The following is a 19777-nucleotide window of genomic DNA, read 5'->3' as shown; positions in this document are numbered from 1 at the left end:
GGGTTCGATCGTTGGGTTCATCCTCATATTTCCTACCCTATAAGTGGCCATGCCAGTACCTCTTACGTAGAGGTCCCCTGGCTTGCTCCTAACCCTGCTAAAGTGGGTAATGCAGCTTACCTCATTATGGACGGCTATGGGTTCATTGAGTTCAGATCCGCTGTTCCTCAATGGAATTCAGCAGGATTGTGCCTCAACGCGTCTGAAACAGTCAGCAGCTTCAATGGGGCCTTTTCTTTTTCTCCTTACCAACGCTCCGTATGCAAGTGTTGGCAGAAGCTGCATGACATTATTGGTGCTTGCTTTGGCAGCACATACTCCAAGACTGGTAAGTAAACCATGCAAACTATTTGTCAGTTAAGTAAACCATGCATGTGTTTAACCAGCTGGATTGCCTCAACAGTTCTAATTACTTTCATTGAGAATCTGTGTGTGTGGATCTAAATGGGAACTCATTTGATAGTACCATCACCAGTTTCTTTAACCCCCTTCCCGACACATGACGTACTATTACGTCATGGAAGCCACTGCTTTCCCACAATTTGATGTAATAGTACATCATGGTGATCGGGCGGGCACCGGAGCAGTGCGTTCCCGATCACTGCAGGGGTCCAGCAGTCCCTGGTAGCCAGGCCCCTGCTGTATCAGCTGGCATCGTTGTAAAAGCCGATGCCGGCGGATTAACCCCTTCTATGCCACGGTCCGCGTCTCCTAGGCAACCTGTCAGTGTATGACTCGGTGTCATACGCTAACAGGCAATGCATTACAATGCAGATGTATTGTAATGCATTGCAGAGGAGATCAGATCCCCAAAAGTGAATGTCAGAAATAAAGTAAAGTAAAAAAAAGTGTTTTTAATAAAATTTATTAAGTTTTTAAGTAAAAAAAGAAAAGGAAAAAAAACACCTTTTCCCCTAATTTTATAATAAAAAAAATACCCAATATGTGTGTGGTTTTTTGTTATCGCCGCATCCGTAATGACCGGCTCTATAAATATATCACATGATCCACCCTGTCTGATAAACACCATTAAAAAAAAAAAAAGCCATTTTTGTCACTTTACATCACAAAAAGTGCAACACCAAGCGACCAGAAAAGGCGTATCTCTCACAAAATAATATCAATAAAACAGTCACCTCATCCCGCAAAAAATTTGCCCCCCTACCTAAGTCAATTGCCCAAAAAATAAAAAAAACTATAGCTCTCAGAACATGGAGACACTAAAACATCATTTTTTGTTTCAAAACTGCTATTATTGTGCTAAAGTGAAATGCATAAAAAAAATATACGTATTAAGTATCGCCACGTCTGTAACAACCAGCTCTATAAAACTAACACATGACCTAACCCCTTAAGGTGAACACCGTAAAAAAAAAAAAGAAATATTTTGTCACCTTACATCACAAAAATTGCAACACCAAGCGATCACAAAGGCATATACTCCCCCAAAATAGTACCAATCAAACCTACACCTCATCCCGCAAAAAATGAGACCTTACCTAAGACAATCGGTCGAAAAATAAAAAAGCTATTGCTCTCAGACTATGGATACACTAAAACATATTTTTTTATTTTTTTTCAAAAATGCTATTATTGTGTAAAACTGTATACATATTAGGTATTGCCACGTCCGTAACGATCTGCTTTATAAAAAAGTCACATGACCTAATCTCTCAGGTAAACGCTGTAAAAATAAATAAATAAAAACCTGCGCCAAAACAACCAATTGTTTTGGTCACCTTGCCCCATACAGTGTAATAATGAATGATCAAAAAATTATATGTACCCTAAAATAGTACCAATAAAAATGTCAACTCTTCCTGCAAAAAACGAGCCCCAGACATATTTTTTTTTCAAAAATGCTTTATTACGTAAAACAAACATACAAAGTAGACATATTTGATATCATTGCGTCCATAACAACCTGCTCTATAAAAATAGCACATGATCTAACCGGTCAGATGAATGTTGTTAAAAATAAAAACTGCCGAAACATACATTTTTTGGGTTACCTTGCCTCACAAAAAACGTAATATAGAGCAATTAAAAATCATATGTACCCCAAAATAGTACCAATAAAACTGGCACCTTATCCCCTAGTTTCCAAAATGTGGTCACTTTTTTGAGTTTCTACTGTAAGAGTGCATTTCGGGGGCTTCAAATGGGACATGACATCTAAAAACCAGTTCAGCTAAATCTGCCTTCCAAAAACCATATGGCGCTCATTTCATTCTGTGCCCTGCCGTGTGGCCATACAGCAGTTTACGACCACATGTGGGGTGTTTCTGTAAACCGCAGAATCAGGGTAATAAATATTGAGTTTTGTTTGGCTGTTAACCCTTGCTTTGCTACTGGAAAAAATGGATTAAAATGTAAAATCTGCCCAAAAAGTTAAATTCTGAAATTTCATCTCCATTTTCCATTAATTCTTGTGGAACACCTAAAGGGTTAACAAAGTTTGTAAAATCAGTTTTGAATACCTTGAGGGGGGTAGTTTCTAAAATGGGGTCATTTATGGGTGGTTTCTATTATGTAAGCCTCACAAAGTGACTTCAGACCTGAACTGGTCCTTAAAAAGTGGGTTTTGGAAATTTTCTGAAAAATTTCAAGATTTGTTTCTAAACTTCTAAGCATTGTAGCATCCTCAAAAAATAAAATGTAATTTTCAAAATGATCCAAACATGAAGTAGACATATGGGAAATGTAAAGTAATAACTATTATTTGACACTATATTATGTGTCACTATCTATTATAAAAGTAGAGAAACTTTGAAAATTTGGGATTTGAAGGGGCCGGCTGACACCTGCCCGGGGGAGGGGGGGCGGGGGGCCGGCTGACGCATAAAAGTAAGAAGGTAGTAGGGAGGAAGTTAAGTTAAAGCTAAAGGGGTCCTAAGGTGAAGACCTCAGGTAAGGACCCAGTGTGACAGAAAGATTAGGGAAAGCCTAGTGGAGATAAGTGTTAGTTCAATCTATGCACTCTGCTATCATTTGGGGAGTGGAGTAGCCTACAGTGTCTATTCACGATCTACAGTTTAGCGCAAAGCTGTATTTGGAGCCACATTCCTCCATGGACTATGTGGACAATATTAATGGAAATTGTATGTAATTCAAGGAGTGTAAGACATATATGTGTACGGGCCATGTGATATATAGGGTATAAGATCCTACCCAGGTCTGTTATAATGGGAGGCAGCACCATCCAGGCTGGGAATTTGCCTTGTATGGATTATAGCTATCCCTATTGCAATAACTTGATATATCGAACTACAGACAAGTGATTTTCATTAAATGTCAACTTGTGCCCAACTAAACTCTTCTCTAGGTTATTCTATCTATTTGCACCTAAGGGTGCTGATGTCACAAACATTAGGGACCCTGACTGCATTGCACCTAATACCCATAACCTCAAGGACACCTCTGTCGCCTCCGGGAAGGAAACTCCACTCACTGCAAGCCAACCCAGGATGCTACAAAACGGCAATAGAGACTGTGCATTCCTCTGTCCACATTCACACTTACAGCCATGCTCACACATATAAGCTGGGGCTAGGTACGCTGCTCAGGTCCTGTAACCCCTTTTGCCACTCCGCAGTCCTTGTGTCTCCTGGCTAGTGCCATGTAAAGATCTTGTGAAACCCTTTTAAGATTGCTTCTGACCTTGAAGCTATGTGGGCAGGTGGGTTCCCAGTTGGCTTGGTTTCATCGGGAGGGTTCTTTCTCCTTTCTTCTCCCTTGAGTTCATACCAACACCTCCTGGTACGGGATCCCAAGCTTGTCCTGGACCGGTATGAAGTTAATGGTACAGTTTGGTTACCTCATCGTTGATGTCCATGCTTGCCATGTGCCATTGCTGTCAGCTTGGTTCTGTTTCTTACATATACCTTTTAATAGGGTATTACAGAATCCCATTAATGTGATAAGGAAAAAATATTGCTAAATATTGTCAAATGTATCCCTTTGTGACTTTGCCTCTCTTTCCATTTTTCACAACTCATTCCACTTTTGTGGGAAAATGGTTGTGTTAGGAGTTTGACTCTGGATTTATCACTGCAACTTTTTTAAAGAAATCGCAAAGAAACACTCACTGCAGCGTGTGTGTGTTGGGGGGGGGGGGGGGGGTTGGTTGGCATGATTTAAATAAAGTAGCATTTCTAGACCACTCTCTGGCTACAGCGGTCACGTGACCACTGCAGCTGGGTAAAGAAAAGCTCGTGCAACATTTGATTAAATATTCCGGAAAGTACACCAGCACTGACTTGACCAAAACTAACTTCAAATATTACCCTAGTGATAAATCCCCCCCTTTGTCTTTTTAGGAAATCATGGACCGCATTTATAAGAACGTCATGAGTAAAGTCGCCGCTATGAGTCCTGTTCAGAAAGGTCTCTTCTCCCTTGCATACAACTACAAAATGAAGCAGATCTCGAGAGGGTACAGCACGCCACTGAGTGACAGGTAATTCTCTCCCTCCAGAATATACTGAGTGAGAGGTCGTGATTTCAGATTCCGTTATCCTTCATCAGTCCTTCAGTCCTCCTCTTCCTTTGTGTGCTTTAGGCTTCCAAGTTGGCAGAATCTCAGTACATTTTATGTATCTTTGCATTTATAGCCCATCTTGATCCTAGTCCACATACCTGGACTACTTCATTTATTCATCTGATCAAAACAGTAGGCCATATTTTCCTAGCTGTGAACAGAGAAGTTATTCTGAAAAGGATTCTATCTGACCAGCAGGAAATAAATGATATGGGTTTACTAAGGCCAGTCTAGCTAAGCTAGAAAAATGAGGCCAGGGAGAGGTACAGTATGGCGTGACCTATATTGTAAGCAAAGATGTCAGCCTAAAAGACCTCACTTGCTTTCTAGGAAGTGGGATATCTCAGCCTGGATCTCTTCATGGCTTAGAGTTGAGTCTGGAGTTCACAAGATGGAGCATGCTTCATCATCTGCATTTCCTTGTGTTTTCTGCTTTCTTCTAAGAATCTGCTATGTAGTGGCCTCTTGCAGCTGCTGTCTGGCAGTGTGACCCTGCAGGGTGAATAAACCTTCTCCAGCATCGGGGGCTTCTAAATCCTGTGTTCTCTCTCTCTATAGAAGTGCAGACATGTTGGTCATTTCCAGTACCATGTAATCCATATACCTGTAATAAATATAACGATACTGCGCTCTGGGACTTTAAGTATATTGAAATATTGAAATTAAAGTCCCAGAGCGCAGTATCGTTATATTTATTACAGTGCCTTCCTTTATGCGGCAGACTTTGCGGTTCTGCTGCGATACCCCTGCCACCACCTAGTACATCCACGGAGCGCCTTTGAAGCGTTATTTAAATTGTAATCCATATACCTTTTTTACCTGCCTTCTGAAGTAACAAATGCTCAGAAATTCTGGTCCAAACACTTGTGCTGTGTAATTTAGTAACGGGTACATTTACCAAAAATATGGAAGGCCTTAAGTTCTCCTCTGTTAAATATTTTAACATTACAAATTCATTGTATTTCCAGGATTGTTTTTCGGAAAGTGAGAAAATTATTAGGGGGAAAGATGAGGGTCCTGCTTTCTGGTGGGGCACCTCTTTCAGCTGCCACCCAACGCTTCATGAACATCTGCTTCTGCTGCCCAGTTGGCCAAGGATATGGTCTTACCGAAACATGTGGTGCTGGCACAATAACAGAAAGTGAGTATGGACTTTGCTATGACAAAAGTCTTTGGGTACGAGTTACTCCTAAATTGTAGTTAATAGTAAAATAGCTCTGCCTAGAAAGTGTCCTCTGTAATATTACATTAGTGTTGCCCTGAGGAACCGAATTGAACAGGTGGAGCATCTTGTGCAGTCAGTAGCAAACCTCTTTACATGAATCTGTGCCTCAGACTTGGGTAATTCAGAGTAAATCAAGGTGATCCTCACACTTTGGAGGACACAGCACGTCACTTGTTATACAGACAACCCATTGATTTTTATGAGATCTGTGTAATGTTTACACCCATGACGTTTAAGGTGTTAGTTCACATAATGTTTAGACCTCCATTGGACTGTCCATTGGGGTTATACACTTAAATACCCGAAAATAGTATTTGGGCATATACTGCAAAGAATCTGTTCACTTGTGTTGTGGACATTTATTATGCGGACATTTTATCTTAGGCTGTGTGTGTTTTTATAGATTGTCATCTGTCTCCCTGTGTCTGATTTAACCGAAGAACGCTCTAGCAGAGGGTACTTGGGTTGAATCGGGACCAGTGGTAAAACCGTCAGTATGAAAACCTTCTCATGGGCTTCAGTGTGTAGGGGGGCGTTTGCCGGTTTGTGAGCACTAAGTGCAATGCACTGGGCTTCTTCCCTTCAAATGTCTATACACATTAGAGAAGTGAAGTCTGCATAACGAGAGATACATATTATACCTTTGCTGCGGCTTCGCTATCCCTTTCTGGATACATATCTGCTTTTAAGACATGCATATATGCCTTGTCGGTATACTCGTACCGTATACTGACAATAGCCGTAGCAATGTCTCGCAGATAATCTCAAACCTATAAGAACCAGTAGAATGATCTTCACTAGATACTGGTCACTTTGATAATGAAGGGGATCCATGCTGACAGTGGTAGGGGATGGGCGGCCGCCTGGCTGGTCAGACAATGGACATGACTCATCCTTCCTTATACAGGGATGGGGTGTGTGCATTGTCTGTCCAGCCACGTTGATGCCCTTCCATGTCCTTTGACATCACTTCCTGTATGTCATCACTTCCTGCATCCTTGTTACATGAAGTAAGTGGTCGGGTGACGGGCCGGCCCCTTTCTATTGTTACTGTGACTAAATAAAAGGTGAGCAGACTGTGGAGGAGGGGCAGTTGCTCAGAAGAACTCAAGATGGTAACACCTTTGTCTGACTGCGGTTGAGAGATTTTTACCTTTCCTTACACAAAGCCTGATTCGAGCGGATTTCTACTATTAATATTTCTACAACACTTGAATGACTCAGAGACCAGAGGATTAAACTTTGGACTCTGCTTCCCTCATTAAAGTGAAATGGATCCATTGATGAAAAGTAAGATGGTGATCAAAATGTGGTGTGAACTGACCCTAATTTGGGTTTGACGTTAGAATTTGTGAGCTTTATTTTGGTTTTGTGGTAATAGTTCTGTGACCAACCTATACTTTACTTCTGTTTCAGTGTGGGACTACAGCACGGGCAGAGTGGGAGCACCTTTGGTCTGTTGTGAGATAAGACTTAAGAACTGGGAAGAAGGTAATTTCTGCTCCACTGAGATTATATTTGTACAAATGTGCAGTTACAAAATCATTTCAACCATTTTAATCTTCTCACACTGGAATAACTGTGAAATGTTTTCCCATGAATGTTCTCTGAAAGTACTTTGCCAACAGAGGTAGAAAATGGTTTTTACACCTTTAGCAACCAGTCAGATGCCCGCTGTCATTTCAGCCCTGCTCACAAAAATTGAGAGCTGGCATATTTGAGGGTCATTGTGTGGAGTTTTAGTTTGCATATTGGGAGGGGGGAGGGGGGGCTCAACTTTTGATTACTTTACAACATTTCACACAATTAACCTCCACATAAAAAGTTGAGTAAATGCGTTAATCTTTCCTTTCCCTATTCAGTTTAAAAGCTAAAACCTGAGTTCTGTAGGCCTCATGTCACTGTAAAGCAGTGCATTATCAAAGCTTAGTTAAAGGGATTCTGTCACCTCATTTTCGGTTATAGAGCTGCGGACATGCACGGCTAGATCGCCGCTAGCATATCAGCAAAATACCGGTCCTATAGGGCTGTGTCCTTTTTATTTTGTTTAAAAAATGATTTTAGAGATATGTAAATGAGTCTTGTAAGGTGCCCAAGGGGCTGTACGAACCTTGCTGGTGCCCAGCCACGCCCGCCTGTGAAGGAGCCCAGCACAGCCTGCGTCCTCCGAATCTCCTCCTTTCGTCACAGTTTGATTGCCGTAATCTCGCGATGCGCGAGCTCGCGTATGCGCAGTTCCTTCCCTGAGGCTTATGCCAGCACAGGGAAGGAACACTATACCGGCACTGCGCATCGCGAGATTACGGCAATCTAACTGTGACGAAAGGAGGAGATTCGGAGGACATAGGCGGTGCTGGGCTCCTTCACAGGCGGGCGTGGCTGGGTACCAGGAAGGTTCGTACAGCTTTTTGGGCACCTTACAAGACTCATTTACATATCTCTGAAATCATTTTTAAAAGCACACAGCCCTATAGGGCAGGTATATTGCGGACATGCTAGCGGCGATCTAGCCGTGCATGTCCACAGCTCTATAGGCTAAAACAAGGTGACAGAATCCCTTTAAGTAGTGAGGCTAACTATATTGCTCTGATACAACTGGTATGAGGTATACGTTCCACCTATCAAAATTATATCACTGTCGTTTGGAACGCTATATTACTGTTAAAACTAATATTTTATTGATTCAACACAAGAAAAGGGAAAGGGAACTACCTATATTAAAATACTAGAGCACCATCTAACCAGTGTACGGTCGATGATATGGACCTATGGAGCCGCAGATTGTGGTACATGCGGCTATAGATGGGGTCACTAGAAGTGCCGCAACTAGTGCTATACTACAAGCTGGATCATAAGGCCATGGGGCCGTGCTAGATCCAATCCACCAGAAGTAGGCACTGTGGCGCGGTCAAAAGTGCTCTGAACCAATCCCAGCTAATAGTGCCCTAAACTAAATTTAAGATGGACTAATCCATTGATAAACATCTGCCTGCAGAAGCCGACCTCACTGGAACCATCCGTTCAGTGAGGTCGGCTTCTGCAGGCAGATGTTTATCAATGGATTAGTCCATCTTAAATTTAATTTAGGGCACTATTAGCTGGGATTGGTTCAGAGCACTTTTGACCGCGCCACAGTGCCTACTTCTGGTGGATTGGATCTAGCACGGCCCCATGGCCTTATGATCCAGCTTGTAGTATAGCACTAGTTGCGGCACTTCTAGTGACCCCATCTATAGCCGCATGTACCACAATCTGCGGCTCCATAGGTCCATATCATCGACCGTACACTGGTTAGATGGTGCTCTAGTATTTTAATATAGGTAGTTCCCTTTCCCTTTTCTTGTGTTGAATCAATAAAATATTAGTTTTAACAGTAATATAGCGTTCCAAACGACAGTGATATAACTATATTGCTCCTGTAAAACTTCAGTCACGTAAAGTTCACACCAGAGAATACACCTGATAAATACCTCCATCAAATAGACCAAATACCTTGTTACCAGAGCCCAAAGCAGCCCGGTGCTGGCTCAGAATAAAAAATTATCATTGGCCAGACGAAGATTAAATACAAAAATATCCGTCTAAGCACCACAAAGTATGTCTTAATGTTTTAGACCAGTTTTTCTCAGGTCTACTCTGCAACTTCTCCAGACTGGTAATGATTTCGGAGTATCCTGTAGAGAGAACCCCATTAATTCCTGTTCACTGATGATAATCCTATTCCTGGTGCAGTACTAGGGTGGTGATGAAAACATGACCAGTTAGGAAGTACTTCAGTACTGGAGGACAGTTTTCGGAGACACAAAATTCAGTACTTTAAAAAAAACACTTTGGGCAAAGTGTCATGCCCTGTGCAAGATCTGAGGAGTCTGGAACTGGAAGACCCCTGTGTCATACACCACTTCCTCAGACACTGCAGTGGGCATAAGACCACGCATCCATTAAGCACGGCTCTGTCACCAAATGACAAGATTTTCTTTCTTTACCACGGGACTTACCACTCTTATTGTCATTAATACAGTTTCCCATGATAGACTGTTAAGTTAAGCTTAAAATGATGGATCTCAGTGGGAGTTATTTAAATGCTTATTCCCATTTGTCATTTTCTTTAATTTTTTTACTCCGCTATGTATTGAGGATAAAGGTCATACTGGTAATTAATTCCTGCCTTCTTTGCCATCTAATGTATTACTAAACTCATTACTTAGGCGGCTACTTCAATACTGACAAGCCTTGTCCCAGGGGAGAGATTCTGATTGGTGGCCCCAATGTGACCATGGGATACTACAAAAATGAGCAGAAGACCAAAGAGGACTTTTTAGTGGATCAAAATGGCCAGCGCTGGTTCTGTACTGGGGATATTGGAGAATTCCACTCAGATGGCTGCTTAAAAATAATTGGTGAGTGTTAACTACTGATGTATGTTGAAGGGATTTATTTTTTCTAGTTTATTTCAAAGAAACTTGTCACCGGGATTTTGTGTATAGAGCTGAGGATATGGGTTGCTAGATGGCCACTAGCACATCTACAATACCCAGTCTCCATAGCTCTGTGTGCTTTTATTGTGTAAAAAACCCGATTTGATACATATGCAAATTGTGCAATGTGTATGCCTATTACTGCTTACTTTAAGGAATTCTCTCAGCAGTTTTAACTGTGCTAAACCGCTGACAGCATTGGGTAGGAGCTTGGGAGAGCAGGACAAACATGCCTTTTGTGGAGCTTTTATTATCAGGAGTAGTGTGAATATGAAGTTTTATTCTGCCAGGTTCTGCTCTTGCAAGTGCACTGGAGGTTGGTTTTCACTGTGAAGTATTGTCTGCATTAAGCCGATTCACAGCCCCTCCACCCTGCGTGACGGTGAGCAAAAAGTAACTTAAAATGAAGCCGTCCTGGGCATTTGCAGGAGCATAATCTGGCAGAATAAAACTTCATATTCACACTACTCCCAATGATAAAAGCTCCACAAAAGGTATGTTTGTTTTGCTCTCCCCAGCCCCTACCTAGCTCTGTCATCTGTGTAGGATGGTTAGTAGTACTGACAAACTACGTTTAAAGTGGTTGGCTCATTGCGATAATATAATATGGAAGCCAAAGTGTAGTGTTTCGCCCACAGAATTCCCCTATATTAGAACGTGGTCCTTTACTCTGGTGCAATTGCCTGATCATTTATTACATAGCCTGCTGTTTAGGGAAAATGTCTGACCAGCTGGATCCCCGTCTAGTATGGCTGATCGTCCGGGTTGAGAGACCAGACTCTTTGTGATAAGTTGATCACTAGACGGCTTTAATATTATAATAAGAATAATTGTCGTGATTTGAGATACTCTGTGGTCTCATTAGACAAGATACATGTAGCAGTATCACTCAAGTAGAAGTTTTGTGTCGTAAGAGATGGACAGCATATAATCAACATATTCACAGAGAAGTATCGGTCAATAAGGTGATAGTGGTTCGCTCTTGTTTTTAGCGTGATGTTAAACCCAAATAAATGTATATATGAATATACGGCGGCACTTTCAAGGTACCAGTTTCCACAATTACTATCCAATGCCTATTAACACATCCTAAGCTCTTCCAGTAGTCTGTGTACTACTCAAGAAGCCTATCGTAGAATTCCTGTAATCTCCTTTTAGCCCTCTTATAATTGTAGCTTCTATGTAACTGATAAGTTGACCAGTCACTACTAACAGAGCGGTCCATCGAACACACTGACCCGTTCCCGAGCCCTGTAACCTCTCCTGTACACCATGTAATTATAACCGTAATGACCTGAGGGGTCAGCTGTAGCGTTTGAAGATTACAAAGGGCTTAATAAAATCTGTAAAAAGGAGATAAAATTAGCAAAAATAAAAAAAGGAACAGTAGGTGGAAAAGGGAACAAAACAAATCCCAAAAAATTATTTAAATATATAAATGCTAAAAAACCAAGGTCCAAGCAGGTAGGTCCCCTAAATAATGGTAAATGGGGGGTAATCACTAAAGATAAGGAAAAGGCAGCGTTACTAAATGTTTTTTTTTTTTTAGCTCTATGTATACAAAAGAGGAGAAAGGAGCTGATATCTGTGGTGCTGGGGCTGTTAGCACATCCAGTAATATACTCAATTGTCTAACTGTAGATATGGCCCAAGGGAAGTTAAATAAGGTAAATGTGAACAACGCTCCGGGTCCAGATGGATTACACCCAAGAGTGCTTAAAGAGCTCAGTTCAGTCATTGCTGTGCCCCTGTTTATAATTTCTAAAGATTCTCTAGGGACTGGTACAGTGCCAAGTGATTGGCGCAAGGCAAACGTGGTGCCCATATTCAAAAAAGGATCTAGGTTTTTCACAGGACACAAGCTTTGTAGTACTGTACAGTCTATGGAAGATGTCCATAAACTACAAGCTGACTTCAACACTCTGAGTGATTGGGCATCGACTTGGCAAATGAGGTTCAATGTGGAGAAATGTAAAGTTATGCATCTTGGTAGTAATAATCTCTGTGCTTCATATGTCCTAGGGGGGCTAACACTGAGAGAGTCCCTTATAGAGAAGGATTTGGGTGTCCTTGTAGATTAATTGACATTGTATGCTGTTAATCAGCTGCTTCTAAGGCCACTAGGATATTGCCATGCATTAAGCGAGGCATGGACTCGTTGGGCAGGGTGTAATACTACCACTTTACAAAGCATTGGTGCGGCCTCATCTGGAATATGCAGTTCAGTTCTGGGCACCAGTCCATAGAAAGGAGAGCTGCTAAACTGAGGAGAGGGACTAAAATGATAAGTGTCCATGGAGTGTCCTAGTTATGAAGAAAGATTAAAAGAATTGAATTTATTTTGTGTTGAGAAGAGACGTCTAAGGGGGAACATGATTAACCTGTACAAATGTATAAATGAGCCGTACAAAAAATACGGTGAAAAACTGTTCCATGTAAAATGTGCTCAAAAGACAAGGGGGCGCTGCCTCCGACTGGAGAAGAAAAAGTTCAGTCTCCAGAAGCGTCAAAGCTTCTTTACTGTAAGAACTGTGACGCTGTGGAATAGACTTCCTCAGGACGTGGTCACAGCAGGAACAGTGAACAGTTTTATAAAGGGTTTAGATGAATTCTTAAAAGTAAATGACATAAATGCTTATGAAAACGTGTAGAAATCTGAGTCTCACTTCCTTCTGGGATTCGCATCCCCACCTAACCCTTAGTTGAACTTGATCAACTTTTGTCTTTTTTAAACCGTATCAACTATGTAACTATGTAATCAACTAAGTAACCTGCATAATGCTCACACACAGGGTGCTGACATTTCTATTGGAACTAGTGATTTCCCCAAGCCACTGGTCCTTGACAAAGTGATGGACTTTTATCTCGCATTCATTTTTTTTATTTTTTTGCCATGTTTCCCAACTTCTAATGTTTTGTAGCATTAGAGAAAAAATCTGGGGTCTGTGTGTTTCAGGATGGCGCTCATAACGGTCTCCTGTAGGCTCTGTTCACATCTACATCAGGGACTCTATCACAGATTTTGCCATATTTCAGTGGTGTCGCTTGCAGCATTATTACTCCAGTTAAGAACCTTTTATTGTAAGTCAGTGGTGTCTCATACAACTGATCCAACAGTACCTTATGGTTTCTACAAGTGTGAACCGAGCCTTAATCTAACTGCTCCAGGTGGAAGGATGGTAGATGTTGCTCTAATATTCTCCATTATGTTCTCCAGACAGGAAAAAGGACCTGGTAAAACTTCAAGCAGGTGAATATGTTTCCCTTGGTAAGGTGGAAGCGGCCTTGAAGAATCTCTCCATTGTGGACAACATTTGTGCATATGCAAACAGGTGAGAGCACCTCTATATTGACATGGCTGATGGTAAAAGTTCTGGCTAAAAACACAATAGATTTGAGTTTTTTGGGGTTTACTAGGTGGGGTAGGCACAGGGGCCGACTTGTATGTATGACGTGCTGATGCACAGGCAAGTCCATGAAAAAAGAATTTGTGGCCTGCTCCAGTGTAGGTCATTACTGGTTTTATGCAGAATACAGATGCCTTCCTGCAGCACATGGACTGTTTAACGAGCTAATGCATCTCATAGGTTGTCTACAGGGCTAATGCACCACACAAGGTCCAGCCTACAGGTGTTATTTTTGGTCAGATTGACCCTCATTTTGGAACCCTGGTTTAGAAGATGTATATTCATCTTAAGTAGTTTCTTTCTCTATGATCTTATTATACATTTATTCAGTGTCCTAATCTAGACATTTTGCGTCATGACAATCAAAGCCATAAGTGACTGTCTGAATTCTATGGATCTACCATTTAGAAAATGTAGCTCTTAGGCTGCATGGTTCATTGACTCCCTGTCTGTTTTCTCCCCCTCCCATCCTTCCTGGTAGAAGAGTCATCCTTTCCATTGATCTAATAACCTCTGAAACATTTCCAAGTAGTAATGATCTAGAATTGGGTTGTGAATGTTCCCCTTGTGCTAGTATTGCGTCATGCTGTTCTTCTCCTGCATGCAGATGAGTCATTTGCTTTCCAATACAATTGACTTCTTCTGTGATATTTATGTCTAGATGATAAATGCTCTATGCGATGGATGACTATAAAATGCGTTATTCTGAGCAGGGCATTCTTGCTGGTGAATAGGTTTGTTGGTCTTTGATCCTTTTTATCTTTGTAGGCTCACTCTCCAGAAAACAACCATTTTAATTCTTATCTAGAATATTTGGAGTAGCCCTGCAAAGATCATGCCTTTTATGTATTTTAGAACCATCGTACAGGAGGGTTGGGGTGGCATTTATCTACAGTTTTGAGTCTTTTTTTTTTTTTTTGGTGTAAAAAGCCATGGGTCATGTTCTTGACTGTGACTGTCCATATACCAAATGTGACCCTTGTAGCCCAAGTAGTGTATGCGACCACTGCAGCCATTAACTGTTCTCAACTATGTACGGAACAAGACCACTGAGACCAGTGATTACCTGCAACAGCCATGTGCGGTATAAGGGCACGTCACCACTGCAGTCCTGTTAACAAACTCTGGGCAGATTGGAGCGGTGTCACTTGAGCAGAGGGAATTTAATAAAAAATTATTTAAAAAAATAATAAAATAAATAAATAAATGATGGGCTAACAACCACAATGAATGGGGAGTAACTGAGAAAATGTAAGTAATGGTGGATGTAATAGGACTTTAGATCTCCCTGTTTAATATTCATGCTTGCTTTCTGTTCCAGCGATCAGTCATATGTGATTGGCTTTGTGGTGCCAAATCAGAAGGATCTATTAAAGCTAGCGGAGAAGAAAGGAGTGCACGGAAGCTTTGAGTCTCTGTGCAATAACCCAGTAATGGAGAAGGAAGTGCTCAGAGTCTTGGCAGCATCTCCCGCAGCAGGTATGTCACTTACTTACATGTTATCTGTTACACGGATTCTGACAAAATCTAGCAGGTTATGTGCTGAGGTTTGCACTTTTAAAGTGGGTACAGTGCATTATGATGTGATATTGTATTTTAGTCCTAGATTTAGGTCCAAATCAACCAGTGTGTCCACCTGACCACCTTGATATCAGGCGACGCCATCCAAAAAGGACCAAGGTCATGCAAAGAAAGGATCTGTAGTGAAGTGAGGAACCGCACTCAAAGTGTCCCTGGTGCCAATCAAGGGCTGTTAAGCCACCATCCAATTGATGAAGTATTGAGGCACTTAGGTTAAGGTTTTGCAATTAAAGTATAGCTTTATTTTACATAATCTGCATCATCCATTTGCCGAGTGGTACATATCAATAACAGAATATTTCTGACCGGACGTTTCGGTCACGATGGACCTTCATCGGCGGTCACATTATCTGTGAAGTGGGTAAAGGCATCCAGCGCCCCAGGAATTCCTTTACCCACTTCACAGAAAATGTGACCGCCGATGAAGGTCCATCGTGACCGAAACGTCCGGTCAGAAATATTCTGTTATTGATATGTACCACTCGGCAAATGGATGATGCAGAGTATGTAAAATAAAGCTATACTTTTTTTAAAAAATCAGATAGTTCTTTATTATTATTTTTCAATCTTTTTAACATCATTAGGTCATGCTTGTAGACAAAGTATATCCAATGTCAGATACATACAATAAATGTAGTACAAAACATATGAATACATAGTCAGGTGATATATCCAAGCATATAATCTTACAGTATAAACACCCTTAAAGTGGTCAATAAAACCTCCCATTAACAAGTAACCCCCCCCCCCCCCTATCCCTACAAGAGCAGGACACAGTCATGGTAATCCCATCAATATTCCTTCTGTAATATTTAGAAATGCCAACCGTGAATAGCGCAAGGCCATCCACTATTAGCAAGTTCCAATCACTTCATCTCCTCCCCTGGGGTGTCGGCACCATAAACCTCATTAGCAATCGATCACGCAATTTTGCCCTTCACTTACATGCATACACATAGAACATCTCCAACAAGCATCCATACCCACTTTAAACCATACCCTAACTCCTTTTTGGTTGACCTGCAATCACTTTTGGCATACACATAGCTCATGCAATAACCACTGTGATCTTTTCTCTGTTTTTATTTCCAATCCATACTTATCCTCCACCTAGCACACAATAAACCTCTTGTGAGCGCCAACCAGGGACTACAGCATCCAGAATTATCAATCCAACCTCCCCATATCGCCTCAAATTTGGACAGATTATTCCTTTTTTGGTATACTCCCCTTTCCAGGCGAAACACCATATTTAATCTATTAACGTATTCTGAGATATCTGGAGGTACTGATTGTATCCATTTTTCCGCTAACGTTTTCCTTGCCTGGTATAACATTCTCCCTATTCCAGTGGCTATAACAGATTGTATATTATCCTCCGGTATTATGCCCAATAGGCACAGCTTAGGGTCTAGGGTAAAATTGGCACTATATACCTTTGTTTACTAGGTGTATTACAGCCTTCCAATATGATGTCAATAAAGGGCATGCCCATATCATATGGAGTAGATCTGCCTTAACACTTCCACATTTCGGACAAACCGGGCTGTCTACAGCCTATTTTATATAAAAACACCGGGGATAAAGCTATACTTTAATTGCAAAACCTTAACCTGAGTGCCTCAATACTTCATCACATGCAGGAAAGCTTTCGTCAGTGTGCACTGCGATGGGAACTACAATGCAACTTAGTTTCATGATTCACGTTTTTTTTACCATGTGTTTTGATATTATCACATACATCGCATGAAAACCTCATAAATGTTGCATTTAAAGGTCTGTCTCACTTCAGCAAATTGCATTTATCATGTAGACAGTTAATACAAGACACTTTCTAATATATTTTAATTGTCCATATTGCTTCCTTTGCTTGCTTGATTAATTTTTCCATTGCATTATACACATCTCGTTTCCATGGTTACGACCACCCTGCATTCCAGCAGTGGAGGTCGTGCTTGCATACTGTAGGATAAAAGGCTGTCCTATGAGCGTTCCCATGAGGCCGGCCACCAGAGAGGCTGGGACTTTTTCCTATAGTGTGCAAGAACGGCCACCGCTGCTGGATTGCAGGGTAGTTATAACCATTGAAATGAGATGTGTATAAATGCAATGGAAAAATGAATCAAGCAAGCAAATGAAGCAATATGGACAATCACTGTACATTAATAAGTGCCTTGTTGTAACTTTATCTACATGATGACAAGTACCCCATTAATTGAATATCAAAGTATTCCCGGGGACTATAACTGTTCCTATCTCCAGTGTCCTATTACATATGCAGCAGTCCATTTGGAGGTTTACTACAACATTGTGGAGTCTATACTGAAACCTTTATAATACTTTTTTCTTTGTTTTCAGCCACCCTTGAAAAGTTTGAGATCCCTGCTAAGCTCCGCCTTGTTTCTGAGCCTTGGACTCCTGAGACAGGATTGGTGACCGATGCCTTCAAGCTGAAACGCAAGGAGCTGAAGAGTCATTACCAGGAAGATATTGAGAGGATGTATGGGGGGAAATGAAGCCTTGGAAGGCTTTCTACCAACTTTTTCTTTTCTCCTTTCTTCCTTTGGAACAAACAGTTACTTCTAGACCTTGCTGCAGTAGATTGGACTAAGAGCCTGTCTGCAACAAGACCTGGGATCAATGGAAAAGCTTGAATATCTGTCCTGTATCAAAATGTATCTGCAAGACTCGGACCGTGGTCTATTTTTTTTTTTAGTAGTTGGTAGTCCTATTTATCAAAGTCCATTAGAGATCTGAATGTCCACCATGCAGTTGGAATGAATGTTGGCACCAGGAACTGTACAACATAAGTCTTCATGCTGTAAATCTATTATGATGTGCCCATGCTTATGTAATATGGTGTGGGAGATGTCCTTGGTCTATGTGGGTGTGTATATAATATATATAGATATGTTACAGTTTTGTTTTTAAGGTGGATTATTTAAAGCGGCAGTTCAGTACATCAATTTTTTATATTTTTTTCTCTTATTAAACCTATTTCTCTTTAAAGTATTTCCTATGGGTTCTCGGGTAAGCACATGCTCTTTATTTCTTTGCTCAAGGTACTTGAACGTGATAGACAAGGAGCTTATGGGATGATCGCTTCACTTAGCCAGTCAGAAAACTTAAAAATGTATTCTGTTTGTAAAATGAGGCCAGTTTAATATATTGATAATTTATTAATTTTAACCCAGACATACAGCATAGTTTTGTGCAATATCTTTGTAGGCAGTTACATTCTGTGGAAACCATTCTGTAAGCAATGAGCTTCTATTTTAGTCTGACTATACTGTCAGTGCATTAATATCTTATGTTCTGTCGACCATGCTCAACCAGCAGCAAACCGGTTATCTGTACTTCCAGTGATCCACCTAATAATCTCTCAAATAAGCATCTCCTTGTGTCAATGAAAGCTTGTAATCTAGAATATTGCCATATGCTTCTTGAGCTTGATTAACTTACAAGCTACATGTTCCATTCATATCAGTATGCGGCAGAGTAGATGGGGACGTGAAACACTGCAGCGCGTGCTCAAAAGCGTCGGACATAATGACTTGAATGTGTTGCCTGTACAGAGAATTCCAAGCTGTTTGTGTGTCTGTATCTCCCAGGAATGCCTTGTGATCACAGCAGCATCAGCACTGTTTCAAGTAATCACTGCACTAGGGGAGGGGTCTGATTATAGGAGTATACCAACAGGGGAGGGGTGACCATGTTAATGAGAGCCAGCAGGCTTATAGAAGTAGTGAGCGTGACCAGACTACCGCTCCACTGTAACATGGCAAACAATAATAACGAGGAACGGTCTGCAATACTAATATCTGCCCGTAGAACGGAAGGAGTTCACATGAGATACTGTACATGAGTATCTAAGAGCACTGTGAAGTTAAAAAAAAATTTCATTGGAGGTATGCTTTTAATGTCATATGATTGCTACAATACAGTAGTACCTCTCGTTTCATCTCTCACGATGGCCTCCTGAATGACCTTTCAGCTTGGTGTGACATAACCTACGAATGTCAGTGCTTTTATTTCCTTTTGCTTCCACGGTTACACTACATATAAAGTATATTGGTCCTCTTCTACATGGGCTTCCGCTTTAAATAATCCTTTTTAATGTTGCAGTCTAAACTTGCTTTGTACAGTGCATAACATGAACTTTGTACCTGAATCATTGATGAAGAATCGGAAAGATTTATAATTTATTAAGCCCACTAAGGGGGTCTAGGTCATTATATTTTTTTTTTTAAAAAGACCTATTTGAACAAGGGTTGTGTACTGTAAAGCGTGTGTGCTGTTTGTCCTTTCTGTCAGGTTGGGTATAAAATAAAACCCGTCCAAGGAATGCTCCTTCACCAAATCTTTACTTTATATAGACCGCTGCCTTCAAAGTGTACCCTGTATTTTCAGTGCTGCAGGATTTTGTACAGCTGAATGAGTGCTAGATTATGACATAATGCGCGACATTATTTCCGTAAATCTGTAATCTGCCATGGTCATTAGTTTGTTTCATGCCTATGGAAACAGCACATCTGCACAGTAAACT

The 19777-nt window shown here is 41.0% G+C and overlaps 1 protein-coding gene across 1 annotated transcript in view; it reads left to right on the top strand.

Annotated features, from left to right (window-relative positions):
* ACSL3 (acyl-CoA synthetase long chain family member 3) overlaps positions 1 to 19777 on the top strand; it is an 86571-nt gene that overhangs the window by 66441 nt on the left and 353 nt on the right. The window contains exons 9-15 of the mRNA XM_040427989.1: positions 4320 to 4459; positions 5509 to 5681; positions 7182 to 7256; positions 9974 to 10165; positions 13461 to 13575; positions 14972 to 15129; positions 17590 to 19777. The exon at positions 17590 to 19777 is cut by the window's right edge and continues 353 nt beyond it. Coding sequence (XP_040283923.1) covers positions 4320 to 4459; positions 5509 to 5681; positions 7182 to 7256; positions 9974 to 10165; positions 13461 to 13575; positions 14972 to 15129; positions 17590 to 17747 — 1011 coding nt within the window. The 3' untranslated portion in view covers positions 17748 to 19777. The remainder of the gene's footprint in view (positions 1 to 4319; positions 4460 to 5508; positions 5682 to 7181; positions 7257 to 9973; positions 10166 to 13460; positions 13576 to 14971; positions 15130 to 17589) is intronic.

Source organism: Bufo bufo, chromosome 4, assembly GCF_905171765.1.
Source record: "Bufo bufo chromosome 4, aBufBuf1.1, whole genome shotgun sequence".
Classification (NCBI taxonomy): Eukaryota; Metazoa; Chordata; class Amphibia; order Anura; family Bufonidae; genus Bufo; species Bufo bufo.
Note: the sequence above shows the minus strand (reverse complement) of the source record. Positions and strands in the feature narration are given on the sequence as shown.